This window comes from Panthera onca, chromosome B2 (genome assembly GCF_046562875.1).
Source record: "Panthera onca isolate mPanOnc1 chromosome B2, mPanOnc1 haplotype 2, whole genome shotgun sequence".
Taxonomy (NCBI): Eukaryota; Metazoa; Chordata; class Mammalia; order Carnivora; family Felidae; genus Panthera; species Panthera onca.
In genome coordinates this window covers 114,616,962-114,637,309 of record NC_138343.1, presented here as the reverse complement: position 1 = coordinate 114,637,309, position 20,348 = coordinate 114,616,962, and the positions used below count along the sequence as shown (strand labels likewise).

The 20,348-nt window shown below is 34.8% G+C and overlaps 1 protein-coding gene across 1 annotated transcript in view; it reads left to right on the top strand.

Annotated features, from left to right (window-relative positions):
* The window catches only part of THEMIS (thymocyte selection associated), a 186,046-nt gene that overhangs the window by 62,692 nt on the left and 103,006 nt on the right, over positions 1-20,348 (top strand). The window contains exon 3 of the mRNA XM_078447293.2: positions 14,014-14,472. Within this exon, the coding sequence (XP_078303419.2) occupies positions 14,014-14,472 (459 nt within the window). The remainder of the gene's footprint in view (positions 1-14,013; positions 14,473-20,348) is intronic.

Genomic DNA, 20,348 nt, shown 5'->3' with positions numbered 1-20,348 from the left:
TTATAACAATTTCATGTATATGAAATTATGACTTCAGAAATAAAAATGTTTTATAGGTTTTTTTTTAAGTTTATGCATTTATTTTGAGAGAGAGAGAGAGAGAGCATGTGTGTGCATGCAGGAGCAGGGTTGGCGCAGAGAGAGAAGGAGAGAGAGAATTCCAGTCAGGCTCAGCACTGCCAGCATAGAGCCCAACTCCAGGCTTGAACCCACGAACCGAGATCATTACCTGAGCCAAAATCAAGAGTAAGACACATAGAAGACTGAGTCACCTATGCATCCCATTTTTAAAGATTTTGATGTGTATTGCAAAATCATATTTGGTAAATAATCTGCCAGTGTACTTTCTACCAGGAACTAATGAAAGGACCAATTTAACTGCTTTTTTGAATCTACGACTTAACTGTTTATCCTTTCCCCCTCCGATTTTTAAAAAATAATGACTTTATTGAGTTATAATTTATGTAGCATAAAATTCAGCTGTTTAAAGTATACAATTCAGTAGCTTTTAGTGACCCTGTCTCAGGTTTTGTTTTGTTTCGTTTTTGTTTCTTTTTTAGCAATATGAGTTTTAAAAACCTTTAAAATCCTAGAAAATGGAGGGCCTGACACAGGGTGGTAGAAGGTTACACTGCCAGAAGTGCAAGTGGGCAGGGACCCTGGGTGGCCCAGTAAGTTAAGTGTCTGACTCTTGGTTTATGGTTCAGGTCATGTTCTCATGGTTTCGTGAATTCGCGACCCGCATAAGACTCTTTGCTGACAGTGCGGAGCCTCCTTGGGATTCTCTCTCTCTCTACCCCTCCCCTGCTCATGCTGTCTCTGTCTTTCTCAAAATAAATAAACTTTAATTAAGTAAAAAAAAAAAAGATGTGCAAGTGAGTTTACCAGGATAACAAGATAAAAAATGTATAGAAAGCAAATACATATAAAATATGTACATAAATATAATTTATATATAGAAGAATATATAAACACAGTCATAACTTCTCAATTATAATCCTTTAGAATATGTAAGGATAATCTATTTAAAACAGCAAGGTAAAAGCATAGAACAACTAGACTTAATATCTTTACAACCTAGTGTAAGAAATATTATAAGGCTTGAACTTATTATTTACTTATGTACTTACAATATTGTAAAAGCTTACTTACTCATTAAAAACAAAAAAGAAAAAAATAAAAACAAAAAACATTTTAAGTGCTTGAATCAGAAAACTGAATATTGTGCATATATGTATATATATGTATCAATTACACATGAATTAATTTGTGAGATTAACACAATGGTAAACATAATTCCCATATTATAACCATAATTATTATATCATAATAAGAAAGTAATTCTAAGGTTCATGTGGGAGAATAAGCATGTGAAAATATTTAAGAAAATGTTAAAAAGAAACCAATAAGGGAATATTTGTCCTGCTAATACTAAAGCCTATTACAAAGTTATAGTAAATTTTGCTGAATGTTATTTATAGAAAATAAAAAACTGAATTAATGCATTCATAACAGTGATACTAATTATAGAAGCATCAAAGCAATGCTTTGAATTTGACTCTAGTGACTCTGAATTTAATATTCATTTATAGCTCTAAAATAGACCTTCATATAGAGTATTACTTTCTATTTGATGAAGTTGGTACTACCTGCCTGGGGTTAAGGAAAGTTATTTAGCAAATTATTGTAGTATGGTTATCAATCTAGGAAACAACAAATGAAATTGGATCATCACCTTAATACCACATAGCAAAGGAAATTTGAAGTAGATGAAAAAGTTACATTTTAAGTAAAACTATTTTATTTGATACAAGTTTCAGATTATAAATATAATGAAAAACCATAAAGAAACAATGTATTTTATTACATAAAATGGAATTTCTGCATGTCAGAAAAGTAAAGGGTAAAAAAAAAAAAACCAGTTAATAACAAACTGCCACAATTGCAAAAAAACTTGATATCACTAAAATGTAAACAAAAAACCAATTAGTCTAGTAGACACTACTGGGAACCACCCATACAAATTAGTTTGGACACAATGTAAATTAAAACAATAACGACAACATTTCCACATATTTACTAACTAAGTTTTATAATTAGGATTATAAAATTGAGAAAGATATTATCAAATGGTTACTCTCAAACCCAACTGAAGGGTGTATAGAATGTTATAACCTCCCTCAACATAAATTTGATACTCTGTTTAAAGAGCCATCTGCCACTCAATTGGCAAATGTTTCTTTTGTACATGTATAGAAATAGTGATTGATGGCAGAGATACACTTATGTCTTGGTCCCAGTCTCCTGGAACTAGTTGTCTGCCTGGAAAACAGCCCTTGACTCAGTGATTGCACTTATTAGAGTAAACTCTAAGGGAATAATCATCTTAGAATTATTTGTAATAGCAAAATAATGGAATCAATTTAAATGCCCAATAGTGCAGAAAAAGACAAGTATACATTCCTTATAACATACTATTACAGCCATTAGAAATCCTACTTGTGAAAAATATTTTAAAACGTGAGGTTTAATCATGGTTCAATGTTTAACGAAGCAAGTGGAATCCAAATGAATGTATATGATATAGTTTCAATGTTGTTAAAGCATTTCTATCTCTATTGATATGTATGTCAAGATTTAAAAAAATACCAAAATTTTAAGACTGGATGATCTCCTTGATGTGTTTTAGTTCATCAGTTTACTAATTTCCTTATTTATAAAGTTAGGAAATATGAATACTCTTTATGTCATAAAATTCTTCCAAGAAGAAAAAAATGAAATGATCATTAAGTGCATACTACAAACATTGGTCTATAGAAACTACTCAATGATTTTAATTATTTTTGTTATTAATCTTGTTATCTTAGAAAATTTAGAGGGGCTCCTCCTCTGTGTCATGAGACCCAGTGTGGGGTTCTTATTTCAGTTCTGTTTTCCTTACTATGAAAGTAACTCCCTGGCTTTGGGGGCAGTTAATCTATTATTCTTAGTTTTTGATGGTATTGTAAGTTTTCATCTTTTTCTATCATATTCTGTGTCTCTTTGCAAAAGAAAGAGAAGCCAGGGACTTTCATGTCCAGCCTGCTAGACAGTTGATATTTAAATTCCTCTTGATCACATAAAAACCGTATAAAACTCTAATTCATTTATCTTCAGTGTCTAAAATGATCAACAAGAGCAAGTCCAGTCTCTCTGGTCTTTCCAGCAAGCTACAGTCTGGGCCAATCTCTGAATAGCCTGAGGCAGCTCCACAGGCATTTCCTGCACCAGATCTCCCAATACTCTAAAGAAACTCATCTGGGAACTTCTCAGAACTCTTGCTGACTAGATATCAGGTCTGATCTTCTGTATGGGATCCGAGAAGCTGCTTTCCAGAGCCAGTCCAGTGGGCCTCGTGGTGGACTAGCCAGTTGAAGATCCATTGCCCATTTTCAAATTCATATTATTCAGGTTTTTTGTTGCTTAGTAATATGGAATCAAGAGGATGTGCCTACGAAGAAAATGTTCCTTTTTAGATGCTGGCGAATTTAGGGAAAAAAAGTTCAGTTTTCTTTATTGTGCAAATCAAAATCTATTTAAATCATAAGCTCTGAAATCCATTTAAAACTTATGGTTGCATCAGGAAATTATGTCTCTTCCTAATTTGAATTTAATGTAAACTGATTTTTAATTGTTTTGTATAACCATGAGTAACAGATATTTTTGAACACTGCATGGTAAAAATCAGCAAATATGTCAGACAAAGCACAACATTAAAGGAAATACTACAGCATATGTTGACAGTTATAGAAGGATTGCTGCTGTTTTCACCCTTCACACCAGAATAATTTTTTCAATATTTACCTCCCATGTGTAGAGAGGGAAACATATGGGGCTTTACATAATCGTAAGCATAAACAGGTGGCTACTTAGGTACATTTAATTTGCAGGCAACAGCAATACTGAAAAACGCAATCAGCGCCACATGGCTCCCCAACTCCTTCCACTAACAGTCCATTAGCAAAATTAAGATCATTAAAATAGAGGGAGGGTATACTCCTCAGTCAGTTGGCTTCAACCACCTTTCAGGGCCATGAATAAAACACATTTTCAAAAATGCATTGGCATTTTGCTGTTCCTTTTGTTCAAGGGAACTTCAGCAACTGTGTATAATGTATACCTCGTGAATAACTACAAGCAGCACAATATTTGCATTTAAAATTTGCTTACATCTCCCTGTAATCTGCTCATTATGGGCTTAAAATTATGGTAGTTAAATTCTAAGCAATTTATCAAAGCATGGGGTCAGACAGACTCCTCGAAGCAGCCTGGAAATATTTCCCCAAAGGCAGTCCACCTCAAGAGGTCACCTAAGGCTCATTTCCATATTCTAACACCCTGGCCAAATCTGTAGACATGATTGTGGCTGGGATTTTTTGCTCAGTCTCTTTCAGATGCTACATTGTAGATTCTATATATTTTGTCCCATCTAATGTGATACAGACTGGAATATTTATCTTGTCCTCTTTGACCACGTAAAGGCTAATCTCTCTGACCTTATAATCATTTCACAAAGGTTTAGAATTCCAGAGTTAAAGAAAATGAGTAGGAAGAATAACTATTATTTATTATTATTATTATTATTATTGTCATCATCATCATTATTTTGCCTTTTGGGGGCTTGCTATGTGTGAAGGAATCTCTAAGCATGTGATAGATGATATAATTTTCTCTGTTATATAGAAAAGGAAATTAACTGTAGTCCTGAGAGTGTAAGTTCTCAGGTTTACACAGGGATGAGAGGCCTGAAGCCAGAATTCAACCCAGGCTGTTGAAATTAACAATTAATATTTTTTAAACCACTCCACTTTACTATTGGGATAGTTGTGTATTGCTGACCCTGAAAATTCTGTTGCCTAAAATCATCACCCAAGGCCAGGAATAATAAATGTGTAGTATTTTTGAAGAACCTCCTAAAAAGGCCTAGTGAGAGATTTTGGGGTGCCTGAGGTCTAGGGGGGTTCTTTCTAGTCCTGATGCCTCTGTGTGTATTCCCATAACACAAGGGGCATGCTCTGAAGAACTAAAGGGTCCAGGGAGCTGTGCTCTTGCCAAGGTTTGTGAGAAGTTCTCATATTCTGTCTCCTCTTTGTTGCTCTTCCTCACTGCTTGGGAGAGAGAAAACTTTAGCATGAACAAGTATGTATGACACATTGTTAAGCTAAGATGATAACAGAGTTTTGGCATAGATGTCGAGTTACATCATTTGATTTCAAGACCTAACATTAATGTAAATTATCTGTTAAACACCCAAAATGTATTAAATATTACATAGTCACTCTTTCAAGGAGTTTAAGTGTTCCTGGGAAAGTAAGTTTTTTGCTTGTTTGCTTTTGGGTTTTTTTTTTTTTTAATGCAAAATTTGAATCAAAGAGATAAACATCTAGATAAATTTTTAGATAAAAATCTAAAGATTTTCGGGGGTGTTTTGAACATTTTTTTAAATGTTAATTATTTTTCGGAGAGAGAGAGACAGAGCACAAGCAAGGGAGGGGGGGGGGGAGGGGGAGGTGCAAAGAGAAAAGGAGACAGGAATCCTAAGCAGGCTCTAGGCTCTGAGCTGTCAGCATAGAGCTCTATGTGGGGCTTAAACTTATGAACTGTGAGATCATCTCCTGAGCTCAACGGACTGAATCACCCAGGTGCTCCATAAATCAGAAGATTTTATGATTTATTCTTTTTATCTCCAGGTAAAAGAACTGTTAAAAACTGCTAGTAGCAGTTACAGATAATTTTGATGCCATTGTAAATGTAAAGATATTCAAACACAGGAATTCTACAGTCTCAGTTAATCTCATTTAACATTTAACAAACATGGTCACTGTCTTTGATATTGCTCCCCCTCTCTCAAATACTCAGTAAATTACTATGCAAAATTTTGTTACCTTAAACTTTGACTTTCCTTCACATTTCTTGTTTCTGCTCTTCTAGCAAGATTCTTCTGTCTTCTTCTATAAAGACTTTTGGGGTCCCTCATTAGTTGCTGATGTTTACTAATCCTATAATTGGCTCTGAGTAATCTGGACAATTTTCTCACAGTTTGGACATTGTTATTATTATTATTAATTTCAATCCTTTGCTCAAGGATTTTGAGTTTTTGCTTTGATAATGTATTTTATGCACCCATTTCATTCTGAAGCTGAATAGAGGTACCTGAGCTAGAATTTCTTGTGGAAATACTGGATTTGGGATAGTCTTGAAAAAGATAGTTTTTGTAGGATATGCTGACCTAAAAATTATCTTGGAAATATAACAAAATGATAGAAAAGCCACAGGAAGCATGTAAAAAGGTAAATCTACTCAGGAAAGTATAAAATAACAAGGATGCTTAGGAATTTGACTGCAGAACAGAGTGCAGTTAAAATTCTTTTTTTTTTTTTTGTTAAAATTCTTAAAGAGGTGGAAGCACATACCCACAAAAATAAATGAGACACACTTTGCATTATTGGCACAGAGATAAGACCCATAATCAAAATATACAGCAGTCTGCTTCCTCTCCAGATCTTCTTCACATAGCTCAGTTTATTAGAAAGTTTTGAACATACATCTTAAATACCTATTTATTCAAAATTGTGTGTGTGTATTTGACATATCCTCACCTGTATTTCAAAGGCAAATTTCTTTGTAATGATAGTGGATATGAGTCCACATTTTAGTAACTTTGAGATGTTAAAGGAGTTTCAGCTACTTTTCATATTTCATTAGACTAGTCTATCATTGTTTTAGCTCATAACATGGCTGCAGAAAAAGCTTAAGTGGGAGTAGAAATGTCAAATCCATCATTTCTTCGTTGTTCACCTGTGTTTGTATTAGTTTGTTTTCAATACATAGTTTCTTTGCAGGAAGTGTTTGAAGGCATTTACCCGTTTTGTGAGGATTACTTTCTTTAGAAACTACAATAATATATTCTGAACACCCACTTATATATGGCTGGGTGACCTGCAGCACCCTGGGAGTACATGAACTTGTGTGGGCAGCACTGTCAATCCCTTTGCTTTGCATAATCCCTGGGCCTCCCCCAGAGGCCTCACCTACACCTACAAGCACCTGGCCATCTGAAACATGGACAGATGAGACTAGTGCCAATCAACATTTTAAATATCAGTGAAGTTCACTTTCTTAGGTTGCTTGATTTTAAAAGTGCTAAGATTTTCTGTACCCAGAAGGAGGGTGGACATCCACCTTTGAAACCTTCCCTGTTAGTTAATGAAAGGCTGGACAAACAATTTATCATTTACAATAATAATGAAAGATTGAAATGTGTAACTCTGTGATTAAGCCCTTGACCTTTGGAGACACAAAAACCTACTGTGTATCATGTGAGCTATGTGATGATAGAGGACTTATGGTATCTTTTTCAAACTTTCATGTCCTTTTTTATCTGTGAAGTGTTGGTGTTTTATTTGTAGTTACCTCATATTGCAATTGTGCAAATTAAATATACGTGTACATTTCTAGCACATTCTAAGCTGCATATTTCAATAATCTTATTTTGGGGCGGTTGTTTGTTTTTTCATTATTTTGTTTACTTTTTTTTCTTCATGATAAATGTACTCTTTAATCCCCAGCACATATTTCCCCCATCCGCCACTCACCTCCCCTCTGGTAACCATCAATTTGTTCTCCATAGATAAGAGTCTGTTTTGTGGTTTTTCTCTTTCTCTTTCTTTTTCTTTTGTCTGTTTGTTTTCTTTCTTAAATTCCACATATGAATGAAATCATAATGATATTTGTCTTTCTCTGACTGGCTTATTTGATTTAGCCTTATACTCTCTAGCTCTATTCTTGTTGCAAATGGCAAGATTTCACTCTTTTTCATGGCTGAATAATACACACACACACACACACACACACACACACACACACACACATATACACCACACCTTCTTTATCCATTCATTTATTTTTGGACACTTGGGCTGCTTCCATAATTTGGCTATTGTAAATAGTGCTGCTATAAACATAGGGGTGCATGTATCCCTTTGAATTAGTATTTTTATATTTTGGGGGTAAGTATCCAGTAGTGCAATTCCTGGATCATATGGTAGTTCTATTTTTAACTTTTTGAGGAACCTCCATACTGTCTTCCACAGTGGCTGCACCAGTTTGCATTTCCACCAACAATACAAGAGAGTTCCCCTTTCTCCATTTCCTCCCAGCACTTCTGTTTCTTGTGTTTTTGATATTAGCCATTCTGACAGGAGGGAAGTGATATCTCATTGTAGTTTTGACTTGTATTTCCCTGATGATGAGCAATGTTGAGCATCTTTACATGTGTGTTAGGCATTTGTATGTCTTCTTTGGAGAAATGTCTGTTCATGTTTTCTGCCCAGTTTTAATTGATTATTTGGTTTGGGGGTGTTCAGTTGTATAAGTTCTTTATATATTTTAGATTCTAACCCTTTATTTATTTTTTTTTAACTATTCATTCTTTTTTTTTTTTTAACATTTATTTATTTTTGAGACAGAGAGAGACAAAGCATGAACAGGGGAGGGAGAGAGGGAGACACAGAATCTGAAACAGGCTCCAGGCTCTGAGCTGTCAGCACAGAGCCCGACGCGGGGCTCGAACTCACAGTACCACGAGATCATGACCTGAGCTGAAGTCGGCTGCTTTACCGACTGAGCCACCCAGGTGCCCCTAGATTCTAACCCTTTATAAGAAATGTCATTTGCAAACATCTTCTCCTATTCCATAGGTTGCCTTTTAGTTTTGTCAATTGTTTCCTTCTCTACACAGAAACTTTTTATTTTGATGTAGTCCCAGTAGTTTATTTTTACTTTTACTTCTCTTGCCTCAGGGGACATATCTAGAAAAATCTTAGTATGGTCAATGTCAGAGACATTACTGCCTATGTTCTCATGAAGGGTTTTTATTGTTTCAGGTCTCACTTTTAGGTCTTTAATCCATTTAGAGGTTATCATTGTGTATGGTGAAAGAAAGTGGTCTCATTTCATTCTTTTTGCATGTAGCTGTCCAGTTCTCCCAACACCATTTGTTGAAGAGACTGTCTTTTTCCCATTGAACATTCATTCCTCCCTTGTTGAAGATTAATTGATCATATAATTGTGGGTTTATTTCTGGGTTTTCTATTCTGTTCCATTGATCTATGTGTCTATTTTTATGCCACACTGTTTTAACTACTACTTCTTTATAAGATAAAATGAAGTCTGAAATTGTGATACCTCCAGTTTTGCTTTTCTTTTTAAAGATTGCTTTGGCTATTTGAGGTCTTTTGTGGTTCCATAGAAATTTCAGGATTGTTTGTTTTGGTTCTGAGAAAAATGATGTTGGGTATTTTAATAGAGATTGCATTAAATCTGTAGATTGCTTTGGGTAGTATACACATTTTAACAACATATTTGTTCTTCCAAATTATGAGCATGGAATGTCTTTCTATTTCTTTGTGATGTCTTGAAATTTTTTTCATTGCTCTTTTATAGTTTTCACAGTATAGGTCTTTCACATCTCTGGTTAAGTTTCTTTCCCGTCAAATACAGTATTGTGATCATTTCCATGGTAAATATGTAAAATATGAATAATAGAATGTATGTGTCTGTATCTAGTCTTTTGAGGTCTTTTGAGGACTTTCTTTTATATATAGCAACATATAGTGCCCTTTATCCTTTCAGCAAAGCACATGTAATCACTACTATCCTGTGCATTCCCCTGTTTGCCTGTTAAATGACTGGTTAGTGGGGAACCAAAGATTCCAGTGAGTCAATGTCCATAACTTTGTGCATAACATAGCTATATTACCACATACAACAACAATCTGGTGCTAATATTTTGCCCTTGGCATTCTTAGATGGTGGCTGATTCTTCCCCCCGCCTTTGTCATAGCTTAGCTCTATAGAGCGAAATTTCAGTCAGGGGTATTGCCTGTGGCTTTTATCCTGTAGTCCACTGTGGAAAATGCATATATATTTCATGCTGGACACTTCCCACTAACCTCTCAACAGATCATCCTGCTTGACCTTAACAAAATAAATAGTGTGTTTGAGTGAGTGGGAAAAAAAATTTTTACAATGGTTACCAAATGTTAATTTTTAATCTCTTAGATAATACAGGGAAGAGGGAACCATAGGATGTGGAATTGGGGATGTGGCAATTAACGACTAGAATACATCCAAGCTTTTACAGAACAGACTATCTGATTATTTACACTATGTTGGGCCATTACTTTCAGAGAATTAGTAGGCAAAGTTCACTGTAAGATTCCTTATCTCAGGGATGGAGGGAATACATTTGGTTCGAACTTGGAAAGCAAGCTAGCGATTAGTCTATGAAAAAGATTGTGAAATCTTTATAATGATTTTGTGTATATTAAAAAATATTGTTATATATAGTTGGAAATTTTAATTTTTAAAATTACACCCATTTATTGATGATAAAAAAAAGTAGAAAAACATCTGATAAGCATAAATTGTACACAGTGAACCAGGAAGTTATTCTTGCTCTTCTTACGCTGAAGGGTCTAGAAAGGGAAGACTGGCTCACAAGACCCATATAAATAGTTTGCCAACTTGAATAAACGTGTTTTTCTAAGCAATGTCCTTATACGTTATATGCAAGACAGGGAGGCAGCCTTGTGTGGTGGCAAAAGCATAAGACTTGGATGTCAAAGGTCTGATTTGAGATTCTAGAGCCATGACTATGAAAATCATGACTATTTTTATATCCTTCAATAACGTTTGTTTTATTGTTCTTAAAGTATTTTTGTCAGGATAAATGATTCATAAAAAAAAAAAATCATTCAAGGGGCACCTGGGTGGCTCAGTCAATTGAGCATCTGACTTTGGCTCAGGTCATGACCTCACAGTTCGTGAGTTCGAGGCCCGTGTCCGGCTCTGTGCTGGCACCTAGGAGCCTGGAGCCTGCTTCGGATTCTGTGTCCCCATTTCTCTGCCACTTCCCCGCTCATGCTCTGTCTCTCTCTCTCAAAGATGAATAAATGTTAAAAAAAATTTTTTTTAAATCATTCAAACTTGTAAATTTCTAAACAAATTTCAGTTATTACTGTTACTATTAATAATACTTGTGGATCATTAAGAACTGGTTAAAATTATAAACTCTCCAAAAACTTAAGACTCAGAGAAAAGATCTTAAGGACTAAATTCACTTGGGGTGCCTGGGTGGCTGAGTCGGTTGAGCGACTTCAGCTCAGGTCATGATCTCGCAGTCTGTGAGTTCCAGCCCAGCGTTGGGCTCTGTGCTGACAGCTCAGAGCCTGGAGCCTGCTTCAGATTCTGTGTCTCTCTCTCTGCCCTTCCCCTGCTCATGCTCTGTCTCTCTCTCTCTCTCTTAAAAATAAATAAAAACATTAAAAAAAAAAAGACTAAATTCACTTAAAGCTGACTTTCAATAGATCAATTAATTGTACTTCCTTATAATTTTTGTTTCTCAAGTGCATGCTCTTTATGGATAATTTTTCTTAATTTAAAAATAATATACATTTTAATAGATGACAATCAAATTTGGAAATTGAAATATATTGTCTTTCTGCTTCCTAGCTTACTTTATGAAGGTTACACACTGGCTTATTTTATAATTACCCTAATGATCATTCAGCTTCTGAAATGTGTGTTGTTGTTTTTTTGTTGTGGTGGGGGTTTTTAGTTTTTGTTTTTGTTTTCTAGGAAGCAAATTATATTTTGTCCAGTGTAAAACTTTTGTACTCTTTGTGAATAAGATGTAAGAAAATTGATGAAATTTAAAGCTTATGGTGCTTCAGTTTACTGTGAAATATATATATATATATATATATATATATATATATATATATATATATTTGACATGGTTTATATGGTATTAAGTGCTATTTATAAGGAAGGACTCTTTGGATTGGCTACAATAGTAGATGAAGAAATAAATTAATCGCAGTTATTTTCCTGTATCTACCACTTAGTATGCTAAACTGTGTACTTAATCATCATGTAAGGGAAACACACAGAGATTCATAGATGGATTTTTCTTGCAGTAGAGACATTCAACAAGACAGCTCTGAAGTATGCGATTAACTTGAAATAATGGTGGCCCTTAGGGTTCCAGGCTTTTTCTACTTCATAACATTTTAGGTCTGTTATTACCTTAGGTGAACTCAATTCCCCAAGAAAGAAGATGCTGAATTAATTCTTCTGTGACTTATGTCATCAATATATCTAGGATAGAAATAAAACTATGTGTCTCTACCATTTATGAGATTCTCGTAGCTGTTTTTTTAACATTTCACAAAAATAGCTGAATTTTCTATACCGTGATAATGATTGTGGACTCAGAAATCTTCATGTATAGACAAGTGAGATTAAACATATGTGTGCATGTGCACACACATGCATACATGAAAATTCATTTATTGTGCAGAATTCAAGAATATTCTTTTATTGGATTTTCTGTGATACAAGATATAATAAAATAAGAAGTTCCTTCAAAGTAAATGTTTCTTTGCCTTACTGTCTCCAAGCACAGCATACAGTGAATGAACCCTAGTCAATTTCTGAAGCTTTGCAGGACAGATTGCACATGCTACCTTACTTACTGCCAGGATGTATCACACACACTTGTTTGGAAGTTTATTTCTAAAAATAACCCAAATCCTGTTTTTGTTTTAGCAAAGATCAGCTACAAAAATAACTGATCATAAATCTTTGTGTAGTAACCCAGAATAGACATGAGACATTATAGTCTGGTTAATAATGATTTGATATATAGATGAATTTAATTAGAACATATTTATTGAGTAAACTCTTAAACTATTTTTCCAAGCTATATTGAATTCTAGTAAGATTGTCTAATTGTCTAATGAGTATCTACTAAGATAATCTCACTATCTTCTTAGTTTGTGCTAGTGTATCATATTATCGTTAGTTTCGTGTTAAGAAAGCAGTTACCTAATTTTTGCTTTGCTCATATTTTCTCTGGAATTTTTTATAATCTTTTCAGTAAATACATTTCCATAAATGCTACAAAGCAGATGTGCCCATAAAATAAAAGTAATTCAAAGAGGAGAATTAAACATGCAAGCTTAAAAAGCTATACCTTAAACAGTAAAAATTTCATCATATTGGTGACTGTCCTAATAGTATTAGAGGAAGAAATTTTTAATAGTGAAACAATGGCAAAATTACAGAAGCAATGAGAAGAATAATATATAACCAAGAGTATCAATCCAGAACAACTACCTAACCAGGCATTTTCCAAGGAGAGTTATATGGTGCACCAATATATCATGATATAATATGTTATAATTTATTATGGATATTTCCCCAAGAGTTTTATAATAAAAGAAATTTGCAAAATCCTGCATGTATGTTACAGTCTCTTCTTGTGAGTTACAATGCATCTAAAGTTTCTGAGAAGTCTTTAATTGGAAATATGTAGGTACTTTTTGTTGTGGTAAAATACACAACATAAAATTTACCATTTAAGAGTGTACAATTCAGTGTCATTAAGTACATTCACGATGGTATATAACCATCACCACTGTGTAGTTCCAGGTATATAGCTTTGTAATTGTTAATTTGACCATGAAACAGTTTTCTCCTGAATATCTTTTAATTTTGGTATGTCCAGGAAATGTATTTATGGAAACACCAACCTAATCCAATCCTCCCAATTTAAAACTTAAAAACAGAAAGTGTGATCTTGAGAGATGAAATGCCTTCCTCAAGATCACACACGTAGTTGGTATACAGCCAGTCAATATCTCATTCCTATTTCTCATTTCTAAGAACAGAAGCTTTTTTGTTTCAAGATATTTTCCCTTGTTTTTACTTATGTTGCCTGGATCTGACAATCCAGTAATCTACAGACGATACGTTACAATTTTACCTAGAGTATTCAGGATTAAAACAGATACATCACTTTTTAATAAAGGACACTGCACTTGTTTTGTAACTCTCTCATTGTGATTTTCTTATGAGAACTTGCATTGTAGGAACTCTCTTTAATTTGCATAATTCTTCTGTTCTTAGGTCTTTTTAAGATTGTGGCTGATAAAACTCCATACCTTACTATGGAAGAAATTACAAGGACCATTCATATTGGATCAAGTAGACTAGGGCATCCTTCCTTCTATCATCAGAAGGATGTAAAACTAGAAAATCTCATTATAAAGCATGGTGAGCAAATCATGCTCAACTCAGTTGAAGAGATCAATGGAGAAATAATGGTGAACTGTGGAGTGGTAAGGAATCATCAGAATCACTCATTTACCTTGCCTTTGTCACAAGAAGGAGAATTCTATGAGTGTGAAGATGAACATATTTATACCCTAAAGGAGATTGTCGAATGGAAGATACCCAAGAACCGAACACGAACTGTGAAACTTACAGGTTTTTCAAATAAATGGGATTTAACAAATCCATTTCCTAAAGGCTTTTACGGTGCTCTGATTCTCAAGCCTGTTTATGAAATTCAAGCTGTGATGAAATGTAAGTATTCACTAAGAATGATGCTCTATGGGGGCACCTGGGTGGCTCTGTCGTTTAGTGACAGTCTTGGTTTCGGTTTAGGTCATGATCTCACAGTTCGTGAGATCAAGCCCCTTCATGGAGCCCCACATCCGGCTTCACACTGACATCGAAGAGCCTGCTTGGGATTCTCTCTCTCCCTCTCTCTACCCCTCTCTCCCCCTCTCAAAATAAATAAAATTTAAAAAACAGAATGATGCTCTATAAGTATGAGCATTGTGGGGTTTGGGAAAGAGGCTCTTTAAAGTTTAAGAATGGGACACTGTCCTGACTTGTCTTTTGAACCTGCTGACAGATTCTCATCTATAAATAAGTAAACCACTTAGTTGGTACAAGGATCAAATTGAATAATATATATAAATATATATTGTAAATTGTGTGGTGCTATCCAAATGTAAATTGCTGTAATTGTCAGATGCAGACAGATTAACCTACTAATTCATTTCTATCTCTGTCAGTTTAACATGGTCAGAAAAGAGCTACTTTTTAGGATAGAGTTTAATTTGTTTGAAAGAGGCTTTCTTGTACGGAAGTGGCCTACAAAGTGGCAAAGATACAAAGTTCCTTTAATGTGTTCCTTACTAGTATTTTTGTGATGCCTTTTCTTTTTTTCTTTTTTTCTTTTTTTTTTCTCAACTACCCATCACTGGTCATAAATCCTATTAGCTGAAAGTCCCTCTGACTTAAGGGAGATGATGTGACAAAATAATTCACACATAAGTATGTTTTAATATGTAATTTAGATAGGATTATTTGCATTTAAAAATAGGAAAAGCTCGAGAGAGCATTGTTACCCTAAAGGAATTAAAACCTTGAGTTTTCAAGGTATTGCACGTGGAGTTTTCAAGATTATAGCACATGGAGCAAAGAGTTCTGTATTTGCAATCAAAGTCCTGGATTCTAACGTTGGGTCATTAACTTCGGTAGGTGGTAACTTTGGGTGAACCATTTAAACTGTGTCTTTGCAAAGGGGGTAATGATACCTCTTTTGCCTACCTCTTAGAGTTGTTTTGAGAATGATATAAGATTGTATTAAAGTACTATATACAATACACTTGAGAAAAAAAGTATGTAAAGATGTTTGGTCAAAGGTTGTCCCATGAACATCTCAAATTCTATTTATCTCTGTTCCTATACATATTGTTGGTCACTTATATAAATATGAAAAAACTTATGTGTTTTAGAACCACATGTTAAATTTTGTGGCATGTTAAGTATTTAACTAGAAATTGATTAATTCATCTGAATTAAAGGTACAGGTAAGGAATTTCACTCAAGTAGTGATTATATTTTAATACTACAAAAAATTGAGACAACAGCATGATCATTTTTTAATATGACAAAAAATGGAAGTCGCAGCAAATTTTAGACCTCACATTAGTGTTTTGTTATCTATCCCCAAATGTATAATTGAAATTGATAATTGAGTTTTCCTCATTTTTCATAAATAATGAATATAGCATTTTCTCATTTTTAAATTTGTTAGTTTTTAAAAACCATCGACATCTCCTATCACACAGCTGCAAATGTAGACCAACCCACGACGTAAGCATGTGAACAAGGTGGTTACTGAGTTCAGTGAATTTAGGTCGGGGGTCAGCAAAGGCTTCTGTGAGGAAATGGCATTTAAACCAACACCTGAATGATGAATAGGAGCTGATGAGGCAAAGAAAGAGGGAACAGCATTGGAGGAAGTGGTAACAGTCTCCAGGAAGGCAAATAAGCAAGATATTGGAGCTCCAGTGCAGCTGATATGAGAAAAGAGAGGGCAGATTGAGACAAATATCAAAACATACAATGGGGTCTTGGAATCAGTCATGGAGAGTCTTGAAATACATGTTAAGGAGTTAACGTCTTTCCACAGGGCAAATTAAAAGGGTTTCAGTGAAAAGGACAGGGGCAGAGTCATGTAGTAAGGCTATTGGATGTGCAGTAGGGTATTGGGGGCTTAGTACAATAGTGATATCAGTGGGACACTTGCTCCTACTGGGTATTTAAGAAGTACAACCAGCGCCGCTGGTGTAGTGGTATCATGCAAGATTCCCATTCTTGGGGCGCCTGGGTGGCTCAGTCGGTTAAGCGCCCGACTTCGGCTCAGGTCACGATCTCGCGGTCCGTGAGTTCGAGCCCCGCATCAGGCTCTGGGCAGATGGCTCAGAGCCTGGAGCCTGTTTCCAATTCTGTGTCTCCCTCTCTCTCTGCCCCTCCCCCGTTCATGCTCTGTCTCTCTCTGTCTCAAAAATAAATAAACGTTAAAAAAAAAAAAAAAATTTTAAAAAAAAAAAGTACAACCACCAAGATTTGGGGGTCTTTTGGAAGGAGGAAAGAAATCAGCCTGATTCCCAGGTGTCTGACTGGATCTACTGGTTGGCTGGTGATGCAATTTACTAAATATAAACATTGACAGATGAGCAGGGCATTATTAACAGAATTGTTTAGATGGACTTATATATGGTTTCATGCTAACCCAGGTCCCAGAAGAAAGCCTTTGGTTAAAATAAAGACTTTTCCAAAGTTTTTTGGTCCAATTTCCATTATTTAATGGTATTGAAGTTGAATTTTGATTTAAATTATTTTGGATCTTTAACTTCTTAGGGGTTATTTTAAACATTAGTTCTTTTTGTAAAGCAGTTTCAGGACAGATGCTGTATGGGACTGCTTTGCATGTATACTGACTGCAGAATATTTCCTAGAAATAGAGGATGGTTGTCCAACACAAAAAGTCCAGTTTTAAAAATTGTTGTAGACATTTTTTCTTCTAAATATAAAATGTAGACTATTTTTTAAAATCAGTTGTGGTCTTGTTTTACGTTATTCTTTCTTATATTGAAGATTCAAACTTGCCTTGAATACAACAGTATATTGCTTGCTAAGTTACTTTCCAATGGCCTTGACTGTCAGGCACATTTGAATACCCTCCCGTCTCAAGTCCTTCCTTTCTAAAGTGACAAGAAAAAGAATAGGTCTGTGTCAGGGATAGAAAATTTTAGAGAAACCTTAGGGATAAAAGCAAGATGAAAAAGATCGAGAACTATAGGAAGTTTTGAAATATTGATTTGCTAAAAGAGAACATAGTGAATAGAGAAAAGAAAGAATACAACATATTTTATTCCTGGTGCTAGGTTTTTAATATGTTATTGATGTGAAGATTCAGGCATCATAAACAAGTAGCAGGGCGTGTTTAAATGAAATATTAGTTCCTGGAAACTCTTGGTCATAATCCCCATTGCAGGCCTGAAGCCCCTCTGATTCTCGCTATACATTTCATGATTTGTAAAAATTTCTGCCTCTTTGAAAAATAGATACAAATAACCACCCAAGACCTTTAACTACTAGTCTTATATAAGTAATAGTAAGATCTGTTTGGCCTTTCATAGGAAGATAAAACTCATATTAGTGTGGCAAATGCATAATATTTACAAATGAAAAATTGAGCCAGCTCTTTTGAGTTGCTTCTAAAACTCAGAAGTCTTGCTAGTTAAAACTTGTTAATTGTGCTGTGTTTTGATTTATAGATTGATAATTATTTCTCCCCTAATGAAAATTCTGAGTTGAAAAGCTGCCTTTCATTTTAAGAAAGAAACCTCAATGCCTTCCAAAATGTGAGGGTACAGGTTTTGCTGAGATATATGATATATTAACTCATTTATAAGGAGAGGGCTGACATCACATGAGCAGAAAGATGGTATCAGAAAAGCAGTGTCTGAATATTGCATAATAGGTGATAAATCAATAGCAAAAAAAATACATTGATCTTTCAGTATTCTGAAACTTCCTTTTTCTTTCATTTTATTCTTAAAAAATAATCTCAATTTTTATCAAAGTCAAAAAAGTCAAATAGTGGTAAAAGGACTTATTAGTGTGATTAGCACACTTTATGCCCTTGACCATTCCCAAATTTTCCCCACATTTTGCTACTTGCAGGTGACTACTTTAAATATTTTGTCCTTGCTTTCTTGTATTTGCATTTAAATTTCCAAATAACTAAAGATACTGCCTATTTATCAGGTCAATGACTTTATACAGGATGGAAGGACACTAATCCCATTCATGAGGGCTCCACCCTCATGACCTCATCAAATTCTAGTAACCTCCCAAAGGCTCTTTCTCTTAATACCAGCACCTATTGGTATTGGGGTATTGGAGTAGGGTTTCAACATGTAAATCCTGGAGGAGGAAGACAGTCCAAAATAGTGCTGTCCTGGGACTTCATTTAAAACCATCTGGGTAGGTCTGTTCTTTCATTACCATGGCAGTTTTTAGTCTGGAAATTCAGATATTTCATTTCTGAGATAATTTCTTTGACAGTTTCCTTTCAACTACTTATTTTCTCTTTCCTCTTTCTGTAACATCTAATCTTATGTTGAAGATCCCATACTGATCTAGGACTATTTTCTTCTCTATTTTTCTTGTCTTCAGTTTACCTTTAGGGAAAATCCCTTAACTGCATTTCCAACTGTTTTAATGAATTTTTAATTTCAGCTATCATATTTTTAATTTCCAAGAGTTATTTCTCACATCATTTTTAAATGTTACTGTGTTCTTGTTTTAAGAATGCAGTACCTTATCCGAGAATATTTTACAATTCCTGAAAGTTTTCTGTGTTCCTTACATTTTATCTGCCTCTTTCAGGCTTTTTTAAAAGAAAGTTTTGATCTGTCATTCTCATTGACTGTTTTCCTTGAATGCCTGGTGATTATTCGCCATTTGTTCACATTTACATGTGAGGCACTTTTATTTTTATTTTACAAGTGAAGCACTATTTACATACAAGTTTTTTGTTTATGAATTTTAGGTTTCATTTTTTCATCTTTTTCATCGGAGCATACCCCAAATTCAGCCTCTTGTGAGCCTTTCCTCTAGGACTTGTACAGTTTCACCTGAGAAGAATCTTTCTGATACCTTCCAGGGATCCTGAAACTATTGTAGCTGATGGGAAACTTGCTGAGGGTTTCACTGTTCCCTACAGGTTTAGACTTACCTTCTTTGCTTTTAACCTGTGTTTCTTCCCTGCTCACCAATGCCTGGCTTTCAGATTCTGGGCCTCTGTATCTACTGTTTCCGGCACAGAGTGGTGGAAGGGGTGGCCGCCTATCTTCCCCAACATAGAGTTGGAGAATGGGTTAACCATTTTTCAGATATCCAGATAACCCCCTTTGCCCTCTAGCTTCTCACTCACTGGTCAGAGGGGACTTACACTTCCAATTTATGAGCCTTTTTGAGATCCCATGGGGTGATAAAGAACAACTTTTCATTGGACTGTGGCTCCTTAAGCATGTGACCTTTCCTTGTTCTATTCTACCAAAATTTTGACTATTCTTCCATCTGAGTTCTGTTTTCATTCACTGTAAGGATTGTAGATGCCTTTTAGATTCATGGGATCTTGTTCTTTTTTTCCCTTTGTCTTTCTTCTTTTTACCTTCGTGGTAAATTTGAGAGAGAAAAAGGGTTGGGAAGCAATATACTTTACTTATAAACCTCACTACTTACTTAAACTAGTCATAGCCCAGAGCTTTTCCTGGAGCTAGTTTAATCCTGAAAGAACTGGTTGCTAATATTGCTAAAAAGTAAGTAAAATTTATAAACAATATTTCTAATAAAATGTAATCTTCAGTAATTTATAAACATATCAGGGTCAAGATCTTATGTATTTTTATCTTCTCAATGATGAGATAAAGTAAATATTCAACATTGAACAAATTGAATACATGAATTAATGAAGAAGCTTAAACATTTGTTTCTCTGTGTGTGTGTGTGTGTGTGTGTGTGTGTGTGTGTGTGTGCATGTGTTTATTGCATAGTACAGAGTTCCTATTTAGGTAACAAGAGATTTTTCT